Source organism: Prionailurus bengalensis, chromosome B4, assembly GCF_016509475.1.
Source record: "Prionailurus bengalensis isolate Pbe53 chromosome B4, Fcat_Pben_1.1_paternal_pri, whole genome shotgun sequence".
Lineage (NCBI taxonomy): Eukaryota > Metazoa > Chordata > Mammalia > Carnivora > Felidae > Prionailurus > Prionailurus bengalensis.
The window spans coordinates 14309757-14332846 of record NC_057358.1 but is presented as its reverse complement, the minus strand read 5'-3'; the positions used below and the strand labels follow the sequence as shown (position 1 = coordinate 14332846).

General features: G+C 41.1%; 1 protein-coding gene across 1 annotated transcript in view; it reads left to right on the top strand.

Annotated features, from left to right (window-relative positions):
- Positions 1 to 22037, top strand: part of ITGA8 (integrin subunit alpha 8) — a 195122-nt gene extending 173085 nt beyond the window's left edge. Inside the window, exons 27-30 of the mRNA XM_043563837.1 lie at positions 367 to 480; positions 7635 to 7736; positions 17111 to 17233; positions 18893 to 22037. Coding sequence (XP_043419772.1) covers positions 367 to 480; positions 7635 to 7736; positions 17111 to 17233; positions 18893 to 18979 — 426 coding nt within the window. The 3' untranslated portion in view covers positions 18980 to 22037. The remainder of the gene's footprint in view (positions 1 to 366; positions 481 to 7634; positions 7737 to 17110; positions 17234 to 18892) is intronic.
- Positions 22038 to 23090: the final 1053 nt, after the last annotated feature.

Sequence of the window (23090 nt, the reverse complement as noted above, 5' to 3'; positions counted from 1 at the left end):
TTGAGATAATCTAGACACAGGGAGCTTTGTCTGAAGCCATTTCAGGGCTTGCTCAGTTTAGGGTCAGGTGTTGTAAATGTCTATAAGAAATGTCTTCCCAAGTTCTGAGAAAATGAAACAAAACAGTCCGATCACTGCTGCAGGAAGACTGTTTTAAGTTCTTAGGGGGGGAAAAAAGCTTAAATTTGATTACCAGTAAAATTGATGCATCATTACTACCAAGCTGTTTCACTGTAGTTGTTTGTTATTTAAATGAATAATTTATGGATTAGGCGGTGACTTCTGAGAAAATGCAATGTAGATAAACTGACTTCAATGCTGATTTTCTACCACAATTTAAAGACATCGCTGTTGTGTTTTTTGCAGAATTGTACAAATATCGAGTGCTTACAAATCTCCTGCGTGGTGGGGCGACTAGAGGGAGGAGAAAGCGCCGTCCTAAAAGTCAGATCACGGTTATGGGCCAAGACCTTCCTCCAGGTAACAACACTGACTCATATGCACACACCCTGCAGGGAACCTCTTCTCAAAAGCTCAGCAGGAAGCTCTTCTAGAAAGGATTTTTAAATGTAGTCATTTTAAAATTTAAAACAGATTGAATTTTTTTCATTTGAAAATTTTGATTTGTTTAATTTTTAACTTAAAATTTTTATGAATATTTTTAAAGGTTTCAATTTTAAAACATTTTTAAGAGAAGTGTCTATGAAGGAGTTGAGCCGGTATCAGCCGGTCGTCTTTCCCATCAGCTGAAGACATTATTTTTTCCAGCTTTATTGAGATATTGTTGACATACAGTGAACGTAAATTTCAGGTGTACAAGGTGATGATTTGATACACGTATACATTTTGGAATGACTACGACACTGAAGTTAGTTAATACCTCCAACCCCTCACGTAATTACCTTGGCATGTTTGTGGAGGGCAGGTGGTTAACTTTTAAGATCTACTCTCTTAACAGCTCTCAAGAACACAAGACCGTATTGTTAATTATACATCAGATCCTCAGAAATTATTCATCTTATAGCTGGTAGTTTGTACCGTTTGACCAACTTGTCCCCAATTACCCCACCCAGCCCCTGGCGACCACCAATCTGATCTACTCTATTTCTGAGTTCTGCTTTTTTAGGTTTCACATGGAAGTGATTTCACACAGTATTTGCCTTTCTTTGTCTACCTTATTTCACTTAGCATAATGTCCTCCAAGTCCAGCCACATTGTCACAAAAGACAGGACTTCCTTTTTATGGCTCAGTAATATTCCTTCACCAGCTTTGAGGTGAAGACCATTTAAATACCCTGTGTCCCTAAGACCTTTAGACAGTAACTCAGATTCAAATAAATCTCTTTAGCTCACCTCTTTATACCCAGTGCCCAGCACACAGTAGTTCTTCAGTAAATATTAGCCCGTGGGATGATGGTGAGTGTAAGAGCACAGTGCAAGCCACAGGCCCAGGGGAGTCAAAATAGAACCCAATTAAGAAGGGAGAAGGGAGGGGCGCCTGGGTGGCACAGTCGGTTAAGCGTCCGACTTCAGCCAGGTCACGATCTCGCGGTCCATGAGTTTGAGCCCCGCGTCGGGCTCTGGGCTGATGGCTCGGAGCCTGTTAACGATTCTGTGTCTCCCTCTCTCTCTCTGCCCCTCCCCCATTCACGCTCTGTCTCTCTCTGTCCCCAAAATAAATAAACGTTGAAAAAAAAATTTTTTTTAAAAAGAAGGGAGAAGGGAGATTGCCCTAGAAAGTTGCAGTTGTTTAGTGTTCCTACAGTCTGGGTTCCAGCCAGGAGGCATCTCGGTGAAGAGACACATATGTGTGATTCATAGATTCTTCTTCGCTGCTTCGGCCTCTCTGTACTGTGGCATCCCACACTGCTGCAGATAATTCTGCTGGTTGTGTGCATTGTCAAGGTTTTAAATCTCTTATACTAAGCAGATTAATTTCTCCGTTTAGAAAGAGCTGTTTATTTAAATGAGACTACTTTGTTTGTGACCTTGTTGTTTGGAAAGGATTTGGAAAGGGGGAAATGAGCTAAAATAAAACCCCCACCAAGTCTATACGTTCTTGCTCATATTTTAACTACTAAAAAATTCATTTGGTTCATTGTGCATAGAAAATCAAATGGTAGAATCCTGTCGAGTGTAGCTATTAAAATATAGAATTTCATACCTCGGGATTTTCACGTTTTCTGTGATTGAAAATACCTCCATTGTCTCATAAATCTTATTTAATTTAAATAAAAAGAAGGGGCGCCTGGGTGGCGCAGTCGGTTAAGCGTCCGACTTCAGCCAGGTCACGATCTCGCGGTCCGTGAGTTCGAGCCCCGCGTCAGGCTCTGGGCTGATGGCTCGGAGCCTGGAGCCTGTTTCCGATTCTGTGTCTCCCTCTCTCTCTGTCCCTCCCCCATTCATGCTCTGTCTCTCTCTGTCCCAAAAATAAATAAAAAACGTTGAAAAAAAAATTAAAAAAAAATAATAAAAAGAAGATAAATAGAAAGTTAAAGGTATTTTTTAAAAGGTCGTGAAGTTTTTGTTTTTTAACTTAAGGCAGGATTTCTTTTTTTTTTAAATGTTTATTTATTTTTGAGAGAGAGAGAGACAGACCACTAGTTGGGGAGGGATAGAGAGAGAGGGAGACAGAATCCGAAGTAGGCTCCAGTCTCCGAGCTGTCAGCACAGAGCCCGACACGGGGCTCGAACTCCCAAACGGTGAGATCATGACCTGAGCTGAAGTTGGACGCTCAACCGACTGAGCCACCGAGGCGCCCCCCTAAGGCAGGATTTCTTAATCTCAGCATTAATATCTTGGATAATTCATTGTTGTGGGGGGCCCTGGCCTGTGCATTATAGGATGCTTAGAAGCATCCCTGGCCCCTGCCCACTAGATGCCAGTAGCAACCCACACCCCACTTGTGACCACCAACAATGTCTCCAGACATTGGCAATAGCCCCTGGGGGCAAAATCACCCCAGTTTTGAATGCCTAAACCAAGGAGAAGTGCAGTACCCAATTTATTTGATTTTTTTTAAGCTAAACCATTATTTATCCATTCACTCAACAAATATCATGGAGTACCAACTCTGCACCAGGCACTGCTTTCTAGTAGCATGTATTTTCCATCAATTTGCTCATTGTCCCTGTACTTTGGGGCTGTTACTTCTGATCTCAGCGTTGAGGAGTTGAGAGGAGGAGTCTTGCTGAATTCCCAAGCCCATATGCTCTCAATGATGACCTTCTATGAGATGGTCTCAATGATGACCATCTATCATCTATAGATGATCCCTTCTATTACTTTGGGTATCATCACATCCTACTGAAATAAGGGAGAATAATTTCGGTGGAGCAGGACTAAAATCATTACAACACCACAGTCAAGGGAAACATGATTGTTTTCGATGTCATGTGTCAGTTCTGTGATGTTAATCTATTCCAGCAGGAGGACTTCAGAGGGAAAGTTGCATCTTGGGGCTGGGCTCCCAGGTAGGTCAGTAGGTTAAGTGTCCAACTTCGGCTCAGGTCACAATCTCACAGTTCGTGGGTTTGAGCCCCGCATCAGGCTCTGTGCTGACAGCTCAGAACCTGGAACCTGCTTAGGATTCTGTGTCTCCCTCTCTCTCTCTGACCCTCCCCTGCTCACACACACACACACACACACTCTCTCTCTCTCTCTCTCTCTCTCTCTCTTTCAAAAATAAACATTAAAAAAAAAAAAAGAAAATTCCATCTTCATTTTCCTGTTAAGGATGACCCAGTAAGTCTGGAAGAAGTCAATACCAATTGAGGAAGTTTGCAAACTATAAATATTTAGCACAAGCAGAGTCAAACCAGAACAATCTGCAGGGACGTTCTTAAGTCCTATCGGAACAAAGTACCACTTTGATACCAGATACCAGAGAGAGTGGCCCAAGTCACCAGCATTTACCCTCAGCCATAGCCCAAATTTCAGTAACCCCCCCCCCCCCCAGTTTCTGCTTACTCCTCTCTTGGAATGTGACTGCCAAAGAGGAGTGTTTTATTGCAATCTCTCTCTCCCTCCCTTTCTCCCTCCCTCCCCACCCTCCCAAAGAATATACTATATACTGGAGGTCATGCAATCCAGAAGGAGGTAAACATTTTCTGCCTTCCTAATCCAAACTAGAAAGTTTACAATTCTTGCATGACATGATTTGCTGCATTGTGTTTGCTTCTGTCCACTTGGTGAACGTGCAAACTGGTCAGAAAAAGATTTTATTTAGGTTAATCCTAAATGACACCCTGTCCTGTGACTGTGGCTTAAAACAATCCTTCACAGTGTAAGATTTTACCAGTAAAATCTTTGTCGTCTCACAAGGCTTTGTTTCTGGTAAATGTTGAGAACTTACACATGGGCTGTGTGGTCAAAAACAATTCTTGAGAAGGAATTAAGCAGTGGGAAGGTGGGAAGGAAAGAACTCATGATGTTACTAGCCACACTCTGTATTTAACCAGTTCAAAAGCCTCACTCTCCATTTCTTACCAACTAGAGGACTTTTATTAGTACCAAGACCATAAGCAAATCATTGTGCACAAGTGAATAACAGAGGCAGCTAGTGAGCTGAAAACCAGGGTATAAATGACGCAGCCATAACAGGAATTGGGCATTTTCTGAGGATTAACTGCTAGCTGGGGCAGGTTGAAGGTCTGAGATATTGTCGAGGGATATTAACTCCAGCTGCTTTTTCAATCCTATTGCAGCTACATGAATAGATTGCTATATGGAAGAAGAGCTTTTTTGTTTTGTTTTGTTTGAGAGCGATAGCAGGGGAGAGGGGGAAGGAGAGGCAGGGGGAAGAGAGAGAGAGAGAGAGAGAGAGAGAGAGAGAGAGAGAGAGAGATTGTGCAGAGCCCGATGTGGGGCTCCATCCCATGACTGTGAGATAGTGACCTGAGCCGAAATCAAGAGTCAGACGCTTAAGCAAGAGCCACCCAGACGCCCCATGATTTATTTTAATAAGAATAATGGGGGCGCCTGGGTGGCTCAGTTGGTTGAGCCACCGACTTCGGCTCAGGTCATGATCTCACCGTTTGGGAGCTCCAGCCCCGCGTCAGGCTCTGTGCTGACAGCTCAGAGCCTGGAGCCTGCTTCGGATTCTGTGTCTCTGTCTCTCTCTGTCCCTTCCCCGCTCGCTCTCTGTCTCTCTGTCTCAGAAATAAATAAACATTAAAAAAAATTTTAATAACAAGAATAATGTAGTTATGTAAAGACCATGGCTGAAAGCATTCACCTTTAAACATGGAATGAATCTGCTCCCAACTATTGTTCACGAATTAAATACTTAACCTGCACCATGCCTTTGACCTGCATCCACAAGAGGAGCGAGTCTTTGGTGTGCCTAGCTGATCGTAGCCTAATAGCTGACGTTTCTCATTCCTTAGTGCTCCAGAGCATCTTAGAAAAATGGGCAAAAATACATTTTCCTACTGAAAGGAGTGGCAGAAACCTTGTTTTGGAGAATAAAGAGTAGATCAGGGGCGCCTGGGTGGCTCAGTCAGTTGAGCGTCCAACTCTTGATTTCAGCTCAGGGCATGATCCCAGAGTTGTGGAATCCAGCCCCACACTGGGCTCCACGCTGAGTGTGGAGCCTGCTTAAGGTTCTCTCTCTGTCTCTCCCTGTGCCCCTCTTCCCTGCTCACAATCTCTCTCACGAAAAGAAAGATAAAAAATTAAAAATTCACCAAGTGCACACAAAATTTTATTAGCCAGGTTTTCCACATTAAAAAAAATTTTTTTAACTTTTATTTATTTTTAAGACAGACAGAGACAGAGCACAAGCAGGGGAGGGACAGAGAGAGAGGGAGTCACAGAATCTGAAGAAGCCTCCAGGCTCTGAACTGTCAGCACAGAGCAGGAAGCAGGGTTCAAACTCACAGGCTGTGAAATCATGACCTGAGCCGAAGTCAAACACTCAACCAACTGAGCCACCCAGGTGCCCCAAGGTTTTCCACGTTTTAAAAGATACCTCTCACATAAACAAACAAAAAATCCAGCTTTCGGGTAAAATGGAAAAGCTAGAAGACAGGAGCCACCAAAAAAAGAATTTTTTCCAAATGAATAAAGTTACTTATCCTGGAATGTTAGGGTAGAAACAAAGAAAAAGTCAAAGATTGAGTGACTTCAAGTATTTAAAAGTTTTGCATGGTCTAGCCTATGCTTATCATCTAGAGGAAATGGGGTTTATTGAAGGGAGGGAAAAAATTCAGCCACAGGGGGGAAAAGAAAAGAACTTTGTAAAAAAAAATGTAAACAAAATTATTACAATCCAACCTGATGAACTGGCCGCAAGCAACCCAACATTGGATTATAGGTGGGGAAGTGCTCGTGAATGTTTAATAAACTGTTCTGGGGGAGTGGGAGAAAAGCTCCAATATGTAGCATTTTCTGATTCCCATGGTGTAAATATCCCCACTATGGCCGATTTCAAGCTGCCAACACAATGTCACCAAATACGGAATTGGGAGGTGAGGCTCCTGTACACCATCACGTAGTATTTCCACTCCCAGGTACAATAGACCTAAATAATATCCAGAGCACAGACACCAGTAAAATATAATAAAATAATTAAGAAATAGTGAGCTTTGAGTGTGTATTACCTTTTTAAAAATCGAATTTTCTGAAGGTTATGTATATTTAAACTTTAATAATGGTTCTGTTTAACGACTGATACTCAAAACTGCTGAAATTTTAACACTCTCCTCTCAAGAGCCTTGTGAGCCAATTACAGCCCAAGACTGGACAGCTGTAATCACTGTCTTAAGTTAAATGGAGGAGAACCACAGAGGCTTACATTCTCAAAACGGCTCTCCTTGACTTGCTCTTAAATATTTTCCTTTGGCTTTAATCAACAGTTAATCTGAGAACCAATTAAACAAACAGACAAAAACTTATGCTGAAAAGTTTTCTCAAAAACGCTATGGCTCTAAGTCTGTGGTTCTTAACCAAAGGGATTTTGCTTCCCAGGGACATTGGCAATAATTACAGATATTTTTGGTTATCACACCTGGGGTTGAGGTGCTACTGGCATCTAGCGGGTAAAGACCACAGCTGCTGCTATACATCCTTCAGTGTTCAGGACAGTCCCGCGTTCATCCCAAATCCTAACAGTACTAAGACTGAGAGAGCCTTCCCGGGTCTTCTGATAGGATGAAATGTGATAAATTCCTTTATAATTTAGTACCAGTCTCTCTCCTAAAACGGTTCCCTCTATCATATAATAAGAGTTTTGTAACTCACTATACCTCCCTTTTGTTCTTCACTTGCAGCAACTGTAGTAATCCTCGTACTGACTCCTTTTAGGGACTCTGATGTTCTGCTTTTATTCTAACATCATTGTACCAAGTCTTTTGTTAATAAGCCAAATTCTTTTTAGAACTAAGAAGAGGATGGATTGTTGGGGGGGCGGTTAAGATGGACAGTTGCATGGATATCTACAAAGATGTCTGGATGGATGGATGGATGGATGGATCATAGGATGGGGAAAAAATTTATTTCAAGAGAGAAAAAGAAGAAAGAAAGAAGGTGGAATTTTGCTTTGGAAATGGGAGACACTGAAAACAGTTGGCTGCCATTGTAACTTCTAAAAGATTTACCTGGAATATATTTAAATATATATTTTTAATTTCAGAGAAAAAATGATCCCTATTCTCTTGCATCCCTGGTGTCCTTCAAAGTTAAGAAGATGCCTTATCAAGATCAGCCAGCAAAACTCCCAGAGGGGAGCATAGGAGTAAGTATCTGAAAAATATAGATGCACAATAATTTCACTGAACTAATCATTTTTTAAATCACTGTTCAACTTGTGCTACATTTAAGTGCTTATTACATTAACTTGAGAAACTTGAGAGTGCAGGACTAATACCACTTTTCTTTAAGTTTATTTATTTATTTTGAGAGAGAGAGAGAAAGCAGGGGAGGGGCAGAGAGAGAGGGAGACAGAATCTCAAGCATGCTCAACGCCGTCAGGGAAGAGCCTGAGGCGGGGCTTGAACTTCACGAACCATGAGCTCATGACGTGAGCCGAGATCAAGAGTTGGATCCTTTATCACCTGAGCCACCCAGGTGCCCCAGACTAATATCACTTTTTAATCAAGCCATTTTGTTTGAAAGGAGTCCAGATAGCAATGATCATTATAATGAAATTGCCCCGATTGTTTAATTATGTTTATTTATTTACTTATTTTCTGATTGTTTAACTTTAAGGACAGCATGGTGAGTGAGGTGGGGAGGAAGGAGTCTCTTCTTTAGGGACAGCTGGATGACCTTAGACAGTCATCTTTCCTTTCCAGGCAAAGAACTATAATTTTCACCTGAAAAGAAAAGTACACTATGAGCTTCATTTGAATGAAATGTTATTTTCAAATTGAGGCGATTAAACATTACTGACACCCAACTCAGACCTGCTGAGTTAGAATCTTCATTTTCTCAAAATCCTCAGGGCATCGTGTACCCAGAACAATTTGAGAAGCACTGTTGTGGATGGTATATAAGTTGATACTATCATAATGTGTCTTATCAGCCTAGGTCTTAAATATAATTATAAAATTTAATCTCTCTATAGCCTGATCTACTTTTAGTCATTTAAACTAGATGAATCCATTGATTAGTGATTTGCAACTCTTGAGTATGCAAAGAAGCATCACTCATGTGACTTTAAAGATAAAAACATGCTAAGACCTCACCCCAAACATCAGGATTCAGTAGGTCTGCCACTGTGCTTTAAAAGCGCCTGGGTGGCTCAGACAGTTAAGCATCCAACTTGTAATTTCGGCTCAGGTCGTAATCTCGCAGTTGGTAAGACTGAGCCCCACGGTGGGCTCTGTGTTGATGGTGTAGAGCCTGCTGGGATTCTCTCTCTCTCTCTCTCTCTCTCTGCCCCTGCCCTGTGCTCACTCTTTCTCTCAAAAAAAAAAACAAAACAAAAAACCCCCAAAACATTGAAAGCGCTGAGAATCTCTAGCACCTAGTCTGGCAGCACGGAGCAAGACCCACATTTCCAATGTGTTTCAAAACACATTCTCCGGGGGGCGCCTGGGTGGCTCAGTCGGTTAAGCGTCCAACTTCAGCTCAGGTCATGATCTCGCGGTCCGTGAATTCGAGCCCCATGTCGGGCTCTGTGCTGACAGCTCAGAGCCTGGAGCCTGTTTCAGATTCTGTGTCTCCCTCTCTCTGCCCCTCCCCTGTTCATGCTCTGTCTCTCCCTGTCTCAAAAATAAATAAAACGTTTAAAAAAAAACACACATTCTCCAGGCTTCATCCTGGCTCTGCCCACTCTAATTAAGAAACTTTCAGGAAATCACTCTGCTTCGTTGGGGCTGTTAACCATCTTCACCTGAAAGCATTGTCGAGAAGGTTAATAAAATGATGTCTGAGGAGCCCAAGCATTACAGCTAGAACAAGGTATTCAAGTCAGTAATAGCAACCCTCCCAAAATGCCTTACCCTCTCCCTATAGGTTGAGGAAGCCCAAACTGGAAATGTCAAAGTATTTGAGTAAACTTTGGTGGCATTTGAAAGTAAGCACTGCCACATCTTTCTTTATGTGGCTCATCTCTCTTTCCTTAGCAAGATGTCTACCATAGTTTGGATTTATGTTCAACCTAGAAGACAGAGGCTTTGGGTTTTTAATATAGGATGTTCTTCCGAAGAGGTTCAAAGGCTTGTTGCTCTAAGGGAGATAAATCTGGGTCCCTTTGTTTTCTCTGAGCATGTGTTTCATAAAAGAAACATATGTTACAGTCAGTCCCATCAACAGTATTGTGTCTTTCTGCACTGGCCACAGGTGACAGCCTGCTGTTCTCAACCCATCTCAAAAGATCCACAAAATCATCAGATACATGTGCTTCCCCCATCCCCACCACTCCTGTCATTGCATTTTTCAAAAGCCTTGTTATCTGGGATGAATGATTTACCACATCATGGACATGAAGGTTATTGGGAAAACATTTCGGAATGAAGGTTCTCTGAGGTCTCGCAGATCTGCCCCATCCCACGCTCAAGGGAAATGATTTTCCTGTGGCTTGCTTTGAGAGGACTGGGCTTTGGGCTGGCTGATGTTTTCTTCTAGCAAGTTCTTCTCAAAGGTCCTTCTTATGTGGAAAAGAAAGCAGCAGAAGAGAATTGCTTTAAGGCGCTAAATCAGTTGGAATGGGTAGTTGGGAATCATAACTATGAACCCCAATCCCTACTCTGCCATTGGGTAAACCTTCTCGGATACTTTTTTTGTGACGAGACTAGAGACTGGTGGCTTGTTTTCCTAGGCCCTTGTGCGGGCTGATTAGTTTGTTTGTACTTCCTTGGCAACAAGGTCATGATTCAGCCATTTTTTCGAGCCCGGTGTGAGCTTCTTTGAAGAAGAGAGCAATCCCCATTTGCTACCTGCAGGATGTCTGTTTGTGACAAATGAACTCATGAAGCATGACTCTTGCCGTGTTCAGAGGTGAGGGAAAGGTTGCATGAGGCAAGGAATAGACTGAACACAGAGTCATTACAGTGCAGCAGAGAAAAAAACAGGATTCAGTTATTTGAACACTTTGCTTAATAATCATCTTTGGCATTTGTATGTGGTGCCACTAAAGCCAAATTCTATAATTTACATCCAGAAAGGGAATATTATTGTCTAGTAACTCCAACTGTAGTTATTAGAAACTAGTTAATGAAAATCTTTCCTTAAACCTCATAGAGGGGTGCCTGGGTGGCTCAGGTTTGAATTCAAGCCCCGCATCGGCCTCTGTGCTGACAGCTCAGAGCCTGGAGCTTGCTTTGGATTCTTTGTCTCCCTCTCGCCCTCTCCCCGTCCATGCTCTCTCTCTCTCTCTCTCTCTCTCTCTCTCAAAAATAAACATTAAAAAATATTTTTAAAGAAAAAACCTCATACAGAAACTGTAAATCCATTTCATTGCTAGCACAGCTTTAGAACCTTAAAATAGAGTTATTATATTCAACAATTATTTGTGGAGTTCAAACTGCTTATCTCATAGGGGCCATTGAAATGTTAAAATGTGTGTTCAGCTGGTCCACTCTATGTTATTATTTTATTCTAAATGGCACCGTAGGTAGGGTATCTTGGTACATTTAAACCATTCTTGCGACCCCTATGAAGTATGTTTACACAAGATTTTGTGAGACATAAATACAGATGTCAACATTAATTACAGTTGCAAATGCAAGGGAGCTTTTTCCTTCTACCTTGGTATTTTGTCAAATATACAAAAACATATCATAAACGTCAATGATAAAATGTAGGCATATTAAAAAGTTATATATGGTCCTTCAACCGTAATAAAGAACAACGAGATTTATGACATGATGAACGTAAGATTAAATGTTCCCTACTTAGCATCACTTTAAGAAAGTTTAAATTCCATTTATAATTTATGGATCTCACTTCCTAAGATTGCAGATAATTATAATAAGTGAATTGTTAAAATTTTATACTATTTTTTTTTTAATTTTTTTTTCAACGTTTATTTATTTTTGGGACAGAGAGAGACAGAGCATGAACGGGGGAGGGGCAGAGAGAGAGGGAGACACAGAATCGGAAACAGGCTCCAGGCTCTGAGCCATCAGCCCAGAGCCTGACACGGGGCTCGAACTCACGGACCGCGAGATCTTGACCTGGCTGAAGTTGGACACTTAATCGACTGCGCCACCCAGGTGCCCCTATACTATTTCTTTAAATAGCTACAGGTTCTTGATAAAGATGAATTGAAACAGTTTGTTGATTGGTTGGCACACACTTAAGTTTTTCACCCTAAATTTTAAGTACTTCAGTTAGTCAACATTACCCTTCTTTCTTTTATTTTTTAATGTTTTTTTTTAATTGATATTTGAGAGAGAGAGAGAGACAGAGCATGAGTGGGGGAGGGGCAGAGAGATGGAGAATCTGAAATAGGCTCCAGGCTCCAGGCTCCGAGCTGTCAGCACAGATCCCGACACAGGGCTCAAACTCACGAGCAGTGAGATCATGACCTGAGCCAAAGTCAGACGCTTAACCGCTTACCCGACTGAGCCACCCAGGTGCCCCTACCCTTCTTTCTGAAAGCAGCTGAAATATATAATCACTTGCATTTTTAAAGGAAACCTTTAGTCCTCAGTACACCCTTTCTGCCATCGGACCACCTTCTAGATGAATGATTCTTACAAGGAGGGGCTTAGGTAATCAGGCAAATCACACCTTTGTGTGAGACTATACAGAATGTTCTAGAGCTGTGTAGTCCAGTATGGTAGCCATCAGCCACAGGTGGATAGTGAGTACCTGAGATGTAGCCACTGTGACTGAAGAAGTAAACTAGAAGTTTGACTTCATTTTAACTCATTTAAATGTAAACCTAAAAACTGTAGCAGTCTAAGATTTTTTGTCCATTAAATGCAGCTATATTTTTTTGGTGAGACTACATTTTGCTTTTGCCACTGAAAATCTGGTTTGTTGTTATATGCTGCAAATATCAAATACACACTGGATTTTGGAGACTTCGTTAAAAAAAAAGAAGAATTTAAAATGTCTTGTGGAGGGGGGCCTGGGTGGCTCAGTAGGTTAAGCATCTGACTTGAGCTGAGGTCATGATCTCACGGTTTGTGGGTTCGAGCCCCACGTCAAGCTCTGTGCTGACAGGTCAGAGCCAGGAGCCTGCTTCACATTCTGTGTCTCCCTCTCTCTTTGCTTGGGCTCTGTCTCTCAAAAATGAATAACGTTAAAAAAAATAAATAAATAAAAATAAATAAAATGTCTTGTGGATATTTTTATATCAACTACATGTTGACATAATAGTTTGGATATTTAGGGTTAAATAAATTATTAAAATTAACGTCTCATCTTTCTTTTTCCTCTTTCAAAAAATTCCTAAGTTACACATGTGGCTTGCATTATATTTCTGTTGGACAGCACTGATCTATTGCAGGGTTATACAAGGTTCCAGTTTGGAGCTGGTGATAATAGCTACAGAGCTCCAGAGAACACTGGGGTGTTAAATAAGTCTTATTTGAAATGAGTGAAAAATTATTACAGTAAATTAGTGTTTAGTCATGACAAACTCTGACAATTAAGACCTATTTTTCTTACTATTTATTTTCCAATGGATAATGTAAGCTTCTTGTGGGCTTATCAAAATGAGCTACAAGATGAACGTAAACAATGAGTAACAAAGCTTCAGTATTTTCCAACATTTTATTTTGTGCCAAACTTTCCCAAACCATTCTGAAATTTCCATAGCACTGATACAGATTTAAATAAGCTTTGGTCATATAAAAGTAGTCAATTAAGTCTTTCCCTAGTAAGTTTGCCTTTGCAGTTCAAGTTTCTAATTTATACAAAGCATTGAGTTTCACAAAAGGCTGGGCTTTACCTATTTCCACCCACAGATGAAATGCCCCCATTGCCATTTATAGACATGAATAGGTCACATGACTCCCTGATCAATGTGTTTTCAGAAAGACTTCTCTTTCCAAGACATGTGTGACTCTTCCAATGACGTGTTACACTTGACTCTTCATCCACCTCTTTCCAGCAACAACCGATGAGCTCTCCTGCCCTGGAAATCTGGAGAAATGCTCTGGGGCAGTGTTGTTGATTTTCCATATTTCCACTGGCCTTGGTGTAGTGACTTCTTGACTAGGCAGCGAAAAGCCTAGATAAGTTTAGGAAAACACCAGGGGCCAAGGAAGGTCTTTGCAGCTGCTCCCATTTTAGATTGAGAAGATTGGGCAGCCTCAGTGCCACATGGATGTCCTAAAGGCAGCTGGCAAGCAAAGCAGAATGCAGGCACAGGAGGAAAGTTTTTGAGTTTGTGTTCTTTTAGAACTCTTTGTCCTTTCCTCCTGGTTAATTACATATGATGATTTACAGGAAATGTACATGACATGTGTAATCTTAACGTTTAAAATACCCAGAGAAGGGGAATGGAGTGGTATTATTTTTTTAATTTTTTTTTTTAACGTTTATTTATTTTTGAGACAGAGAGAGACAGAGCATGAATGGGGGAGGGTCAGAGAGACAGGGAGACACAGAATCTGAAACAGGCTCCAGGCTCTGAGCTGTCAGCACAGAGCCCGACGCGGGGCTCAAACTCACGGACCGTGAGATCATGACCTGAGCCGAAGTCAGACGCTTAACCAACTGGGCCACCCAGGCGCCCCATGGAGTGGTATTTTTTAAGTGAGCATAATGTTACTGGGAGAAGACTGATGACAGTTTGGGTGATGAGAATTTCAGAATTTTGGAACTGAAAAGGACAGTAGCAATCATCTGGTCTCAGACATTTTTAAGACACTACTGTCAGCATCTTTGGAAGTGAATGCAAACAAAAAGCCAACAGATTTTGTAATTGTACCTATATGCTGTTCTCTGCTTCAAGAGACTCTAATAAGCATATCCTGTTCAATTTAATATTTTATGCATATTTTTCCATCATTGCTGCAAAAAAAAGTCTTCATATGTAGCATTATTCTTTGTAAGTGACCTCCCTACCTGTTTCTACAGAATGAGAAGTTTATTTTTTTTTAATTTTTTTTAATGTTTATTTATTTTTGGCAGAGAGAGAGACACAGAGCATGAGCAGGGAGCAGCAGAGAGAGAGAGGGAAACACAGAATCCAAAGCAGGCTCCAGGCTCTGAGCTGTCAGCAGAGAGCCCGATTCGGGGCTTGAACTCACAGACCACGAGATCATGACCTGAGCTGAAGTCAGAAGCTCAACTGACTGACCCATTCAGGTGCCCCAAGAATGAGAAGTTTTTTAAATAATAACATCAAAGCCTACAGTAGCCAAGAAACCCAGCAAAGTCGTTAGTAGCTCTTCTCCCAATCCATTGCTTTTTATTAAGCTAACAATATGAACAGAATAGTCTATGGACTTTCTTTCAACCCTTTTAGCTGTATTACTTTAAAGTACCTACTAGTAAATTCTGGCAATCTCTAACACATGCACCAAATATAGCCTGAAACTATGTTGTTTTCTCAGTGAAATTAGAGCTCGGGGGGGAAGAAACATTTATAAGAAACCCCAGAATTGGCCATGGCTCCAGATTTTCTCTTTCCTGGGCCACCCTAACTGGCCAGTGAATACATACATGATCAATACCATCCCTGGTAGTTTCAAAATTCTGAAATTCTCATTACCAAAACTGTTTGAGTCTGCTTCCAGTAATGTTATTTCATTTTGAAAGATCACCTCATGTCCTTCCTCCAAACACTTTAAGAGGAGGATTGAGCACTGACTTCATAGGTATTAGATGTAATTTACTAAGGGAAAAGAATATAAAGGGAAGTGATTCAGAAGTCATCAGTCCCTATCTTGCTCATGCAGCCATATACATGCAAAGGATTGTTTTAGAGTAAGTCACTTAGGCTGCAGAATCCAGGTGGCATTGTGACTGCTTTCAGTCCTTCAGTGCATCATTTCTTCACATGCCGTGTGTCCTGTCCTTAGACTGCAACAAGCAGGGCGAGGGTAATCCCATCATGGTCATGGAATTGTTGCACTTCCTGCTGATGTGTTGGATGAAATAGGGACTGTGCTGGCAATGGGCATTAACGGGCAAAGGAGGAAGGTATAAATGGTGAGGAGGTTATGGCCAGCCTTTTCCTCACTGAGAGCAGGGAGCAAGTCCCTGGCACTAGTGAGCAAGTGGAATGACTAGCAGTCTCACTACTGTTGATGCCTTTGTTTGGTCTGGATATCAATGATGCTTGGGACCGGAGAATTGAGAGAATTAAGTCATCAGTATGTCCGCTGCATAGGGGAAATGGACCAAGATGAAGGAGCAGTGAAAAGCCTAATAAGCTGAGAAAACCAGAGGCAGGATGCTCCAATCTAGTTAAGAAGGCAGAAGAAAGAGGTGATCATGGTCAGGGCCCAATACTTGGGTACAGGCTATGAAAACACCCATACATTTCCAGCCAAGACACATTCCAGAGCCACCAACCTTTGCTATGAGTCCATCATCTCTTGACTAGTGGGTTAGAGAATTGTGACCTAGAGGTCCCAAACATGTATCAGAACTGGACCTATGATCCTTCCAACCAACACAGTTAAAACGAGGAGCACTCTGCCTGGTTTAACTGAGGCAGTACTTACTTCTCTCTAAAACCAGATAGACCTGCCTGGATGAATAACATTTCAGATCCAAGTACATTTTCATTTCTATTTTCTTTGGCAGAGGTGTTAGCAGCGTGACTGGGTCTCTTGGTTTTGTCTGGGGGTCTACAGCTTCTTTGCTGTCGGGGTCTCCAAAGACACATTTCCCCAGCACATGGGCAATAGGGGAGCTGCTTCTGCTCATGGGGGAGGGGAGGGGTGGTTCATGGACACTGAGCATGCAGTCCTGCTGGGAAGGTCTCCTTTTCCTCCAAATTCCCTTGCAACAGTGGGGAATGAAATGAGTTCTAATAGCAACCGAAAACTGGATCTAGGATTGAAGGCAACCCCAATGCATCCAGACAATTAGCATTCACTTTGCTTACTTCCATAAACTCCAAGATGGCTAGTGAGGCTGTGGGCCATCATAAACACAGAAGCTAGAGATAAAGAGGTGGTGGCATTAATTAGTTGTGTGACTCACTTAGCTCCTCTGGGACTCAATCTTCTCATCAATAAAATGGCGGGGGGGTGGGTAGTGGTGGTTATATTAGGTGATTTCTAATCTTTTTGCACATTCAACAGTCCAGTGGATCCAATTCAACTCACTTCTCAGTGAGGTTAGCCCAGTTCTGTAGAGAAATGTGTGTGGACAGACTTGGCCTTTCATAGGGTCAATGGCAGTCATTACTGCCACAAAAGGTCCAGCCCAATTTAAGGTCATTCCTTTTCACCTTGTTGGTTCTCAGTCTTGATCCACTTCAATTCCATTCCAGGGTTTCTGGGCTGTTCTAAGCCAAACACCCACCAAGTGTCGGTAATTAGATCTTCCATTCAACCTAGGAGACCTCAGAATGTGCTGTTTTTTAAGAGTTTATGTTTGAGTTCTGTAGACATTCAGATCTCCCCTAGGATGATTTCAACTATTATATGGATCTTTTCAGAACTACTCCCAGTATTGTATGGTAATTACTACTTTATTTCACCCAACAGTTTTCAAATTTGAGGTCATTTGCTTTATTTTCCATTTCAGATTAAGACATCAGTTATCTGGGCAACCCCAAATGTTTCCTTCTCAATCCCATTATGGGTAATAATACTAGCAATACTTCTTGGATTATTGGTTCTGGCCATCTTAACCTTAGCTTTATGGAAGGTAAGTTTATTTATTTTGTTTTTCTTTTTGAGTAGAGAGGCCACTGAGGGGATTTACAAGGATACATCTAGTGATTTGAAAAGACAATGCCAGAGGCACGATTTGGGGATTTTTAACAGATATAAAGGGAAAATTGTGTCTTGTTTGTCTTGGCAAACTTACTATGCCTGTGTAGCTGACATTTAAGAAGACCAAGAGTGTTTAATGCTGCTTTTATCTGGAGATTACTTGTAAATAAATACAGAGAAAGTTAGACTTTCTTAGCTAAGACCTGTGATCTTCTTTCCAATATACTTGTGGTGAAAATGTTACTGTGAAGCCTTCTTTTTCTTGTTTAATTAATCAAGATCTCAAGCTTTTTGCTGACATGGTCCCATCAGCAATTGTTTGAGATGTTTCTTTTTAAGCACCACAAATGCAATTAATATAGTAGTTAACTGATACTTGGACTCTTGGGCCAAATAGATCATGCATGTTATATGCTTGGAATTTTTTTTTTTTTTGATCTTGCCAATAAGTCCATCTCCATTAGGAAGGCTTAATGAATTCTTTCATGTGTTTCTGGCCTGAAAACCAACACGACTGCCAAGTTTCACAGACCTTTCCATTCCAAAAAAGAAACAGTGGCACAATTACATGACTGTAAGAGTAATTAATCTAGTCACATCTTAGTTAACCGCTATTGTTGGGGTTCCCCAAAATCATAGTGTATTTTTATTTTAAAACAATATGTGGCATGCTTAAAAAATGGAGAAAACCTTGCCATGTGAGTTAAATAACGGCTTTCCTGATCATTATCAATTGTTTGGTGCCATCCTGAGCCTACACGGTCTACTGAATTTTTTACCTTTTGAAATAGACCTTTGTGTTATTCTGTTATTTATACCATTTTTGTTTCTATAAATGACAGTGTGGCAATTGACAGAATATGGTCCTAGTCTTGCAGAAAAAAAAAAAAAAAGACAACGCAATAGTTATCAACAAAACACAATGCATTTGGCTTCTGGTGTAAGAAGCAATAAATAAGGATTGAGGTCAAGATTTCTAGGGAAAGTTAGATTCTCCTAGACCAAATACTAATTTGAAATTCAGGAGGATTAAGATTCTAGAATCACTTCTTCCCCAAGTTGTTGGTTGATCTTTAGAAAGTTGCTTAGATGTTCTGGGATTTAAAGGAATGACCTTTCTAGACAAAGAATGACAATCTACTTTTCCTGTATATGCTCTGTGTTCCACAAGTACAGAGGGATATGCAAGTTTCTCCTCTCTTTTTCCTAAATTCCACCCTGAGATAGCCTATGACACACTTCAGGAGAGAGTCCCCCTTCCCTGGCCAGTAGCAGTTAGGACTTCTGCTGGCTCCAAAAAACATGCAGAAAAGCAGAGAGGAAATCTTTGGGCCTTGTTGCTATAATCTCAGGAAAAATATATGAGGTCCCTAAGTGGATTATATAACACAGGGAAATTCTCCCACTAGCACGAACACTCTGCCTTATGCAATAAATTCGTCACCGCAGGTAAAGGATCCTCGGCTTTCCCCTCCGAATTCAGAGAATTGGCCAGATAATATCCACAGAGCTAAGTGAAAATTCTTAGAACGAGGAGTTTCACCCATTCCCAGAACACCTTGATTGTATAGCCCGTTTCTCTTTTTCACAGTGCGGATTCTTTGACAGAGCAAGACCACCCCAGGATGACATGAATGACAGGGAACAACTCACAGATGAGAAAACCATTGAGACATGAAAAGCAAAAGCAAAGTTCAAGACACTCGAACACTGGTCCTGTTCAAAGCAAAGAAGGAACATAAAGGTTAAACAAAGGTTTCCCTGTACCCGCCAGCGACCTAGGAAATGGAAGGGCCCCAGAAAGATCACCTCATCTGTGCTGCACTTTGGAGAAGACGCCACGGAGCCCAGAGACCCTTCTGGGAGAGGTAACGTCCTCAACGCTGTGGAAACCATTAGCCATCACGGAAGACATCTTTTGCTTTAGTCATTCTGCCTTTGGCAGACACTCTGAAATGGGCATGGGAACTCAAGTTGCTTTCCAGGTAAATCCAACTCAAGTCGCAGAGATGAACTATCAGAATTATGGTCAACTTCAGAAGGTGAACTAGGACCGAACCTTCCAACACTACTGTATCCAGCGGAATATTTGACACCTCCCTTGGAAAAGAAGCATTTCTAATGAAGTTATGGCTCAGGGAGACAAGCATATGTTGTTGGTACTGTGAAAGTACTTTTGAAACGACAAAGATAATCTTGTAACTGAGGATAACAATTTATTTATTTATTTTCCATGTCTCTGGGCAGATATCCTGGTCATCTAGAAGATTTGGACATTAAGATTTGGTTAGCTGGTTCTCGAAATCACTCACTAAATTTCCTTCTAAGGTAACCATCTGGTGCAGATAAATTCACAGAACATCTTTAGACAGCGCTAAGAAAAAGCAGACAGTTTCACTTAATACTTAGCTGCCTGCTACCTGAAATCACTTGGATTCACACTTACCGAGGACTCACATCTGCTTGATTTAGCTTGGCAAAAAGTTGTATTTATATTTCCTTTCATACAAAAAAAAAAATGCTTTCTATTGACTTAATTAGTAATACACAGATTTCAAGGTCCTCTCACACCTGTGTGGTGTTTAAAAGTAAGGGTAAAATTTCTGAGTCCATTGATACAAAAACAGTTTTACAATATGGGTGAACATTATTTTTAATATCTATAAGGAACAACAGCAATACTTAGCTTGGGATTAAATAACCTATTTCTCTACTATTCCTCAAATCTATATACACAGAGAAGACACATCAAGCATACATGGGAAAGAAATACAAAGTTATGCAGATGTGAGATGAACCCAGAAAAGGGATTCCTAAGAATTTTATTTAGAATTTCCTATTCTAACCTTACTACTCATTTTTACCGCTAATCTTTATAATACACAACTTCGGAAAATAACCTTTATTTAAGCTATTCTCCCATCACCTAAAATTTAACCACCACAGAAAGTTGATGTTTAAAACTCTTGTAAATAATCCATAGTCATGTGTAATGTCATTGTTTCTGAAGTAAACTTGACCAGCCAAAGTTATATAATCTGCACAGTTTTGTAGCCTTTTTATGATCATGAAAAATTACCATGAAAAAATGCTGAACAAATTTTATATTTATGTGCAATATTTTATAGACCTACGTATCTAAAGCATGTATGTTTACACTGGCATTAGTTATTTTTTTAATTAATATCCTATTACATATAATCGAGCAAGTGGACCAAAATCCTTAGGTTTACAAAGCAGTTGGAAAAGTTGTATTCCCAGCGTCAGCAATCACACTTTATTTGAAAGATGAGCCAAACTCACAGACACTAAATTTTCTGTTGTGCCTTAGCCTGGAGGCCAGCCATTTGGCTACAATTGCAGATCTTCCTTGGAAACCAAATGCAAGGCTCATGGAAGGATACTCTGACGCAGTTCATATTTTTCCCAGTTGTGAATTAAATCCTGTCACGGTAGCAGTTTCAAGTCTGTAAGGACAGAAGTCTGGCTCCCAGGGCATATGGCCGACTGTGGGTGAGAACCGCAGGTGCCTCAGAGAGTTTGAGGGTCCCACACCAGCCTCTGCAGGTCTTCTGTGTTAGTCCTCCAGGTAGAATTGGTTTGGCAAGGAGGTGGCTGTCTATATATGATTGGAGGAGTGCCAAACAGGTTTCTCCGCCCCCACATAACACCCTAACTCTTGTCATCATGCCTGACTTTGGGCCAACAGAGGTTAGCTCCTAAGGATTTGGGGTTCTAGAAGGACCCTGAGAAAACCCACCCATTGCCTTTTAAGTTAACATTCGTGAAGAAACTCAGAACCGCTAGGGATACATAAATGTAGGACCCCATGAGCTGGGTCACACAGACACCCGTGGGAAGGACAGATGCAAGGAACAAGACTAGGACCCGGAACGGAGCGAGATCTGAGGTTTCCTCACAGTCTCAGCCAAGAGTGGTCCTCTCTGCAGAGACGGACATTTGACAGAGGACCATCACACACACAGTGGCCCCCTCTGCCACCTCAGATGTGGAAGCAAATGGAGGAAAGGGGGCACCTGAGGTCAGATGAACCCACCGGTCATCAGTTCCCGAGCAGCACCGCCGCTTAAGGAACACTCTGTCAATGCACTGAGAGTATCTGCTTCTCACCATAACACTGCCGATCACTTTCATAATTCATGTTGTACAATGCTTCTGTTAGAGTCTATGTATATCTTAGATATCCCTTTTGAAATTCTTACAGCTGGCTTAGAAGACGTGGAAAAAAGGGGCAAATCAAGTTTTATACACTTGGAGATTTTTATACAGTAAATAAACATGGACTAGTCACCACTGAAACCCCCACTTTTTCAACTCCTTTTTTTTCTTCTTTTATTTAAATACATGTGTAGATATCTGTGGAGATTTTCACATGTCTATTAACCTTGTCACTAATAAAATGAAAAATTAAAGACACGATGACATACTTGTGGTCTGTTTTGCACACAACGTACAGCTTTCCCACAATAGCACAGATCAAACGTTTCTGTCTTTATGCTTTGATTTTTCATTATTATAAAGACATTTAATGTTGGAAGAAATCTGGAAGAGTGAGAATACAACATTTCTTTGGGATGATGAGAATGTTCTAAACTTAGATTGTGGTGATGTTTGCATAACTTCATGAATACACCAAAAAATACTGAATTGTACACTTTAAATGGGTAAGTTTTATAATATGTGAATTAAATCCCAATAAAGGTATTTAAAAAACATTTTTAAGTTACTTCTAATAACTCTACCCTTATACAACTGATTACTTTTCTCTACATTGCCTTTCAAATTTTGTCCATATAAAAATCTTAGCACCTTTTTTAAGTTTATTTATTTATTTATTTTTGAGAGGGAGAGAAAGTCCACACAAGCTGGGGAGGGGCAGAGAGAGATGGAGAAGGAGAATCCCGAGCAGGCTCCAGACTATCAGCATGGAGCCCAATGTGGGGCTTGAACTCATGAACCATTAGATCATGACCTGAACCAAAATCATGAGGCAGACACTTAGCCGACTGAGCCACACAGGCTCCCCAAAATCTTAGCTCCTTTATGAAGCTCTCTTCTGCGTCTTCAGCCAAGCTGTGTCTCCAGCTGCCTAATGGCATTTTACGAATCACTACCCTTTTCCTTTTGTTTGCATGACCATCTTCCAACTGCACTGACCCTTAATGAGAGCAGGAAACATAATCTTTTCACCTTTGTGTCTCCAGGACCTAGGACCAACCTCTGCTATATAGTCAGTGCTCACAAACATTTCTAGAATAAATAAATAAATAAATAAATAAACCTATGCGTATAATAATAATCACAGGGAACATGTACTTTTGTAATCTACTTCCATTACAAAGTCCCAGGGTGCACACATTATTCATAGTGTTCATACAATGTTATTTTAATAGTTACCCCAAGTTCTTTTCAATTAGTAGGCCATCTTTTGTTTAAACATCCCTCCTGTCATCAGAAATAGTTCTTCACAGATTCATTTATTAAGAATAACATTACACTGAGGGGCACCTGGGTGGCTCAGTCGGTTAAGCATCCAACTTCAGATCAGGTCATGATCTCACGGTTTGTGGGTTTGAACCCCACATCCGGCTCTGTGCTGACAGCTCAGCCTGCTTTGGATTCTTGGTCTCCCTCCCTCCATCCCTCCCCCACTCATGATCTGTCTCTGTCTCTCTCAAAAATAAATAAACATAAGGGCGCCTGGGTGGCTCAGTTGGTTGAGCGTCCAACTTTGGCTCAGGTCATGATCTTGCGGTTTGTGGGTTCAA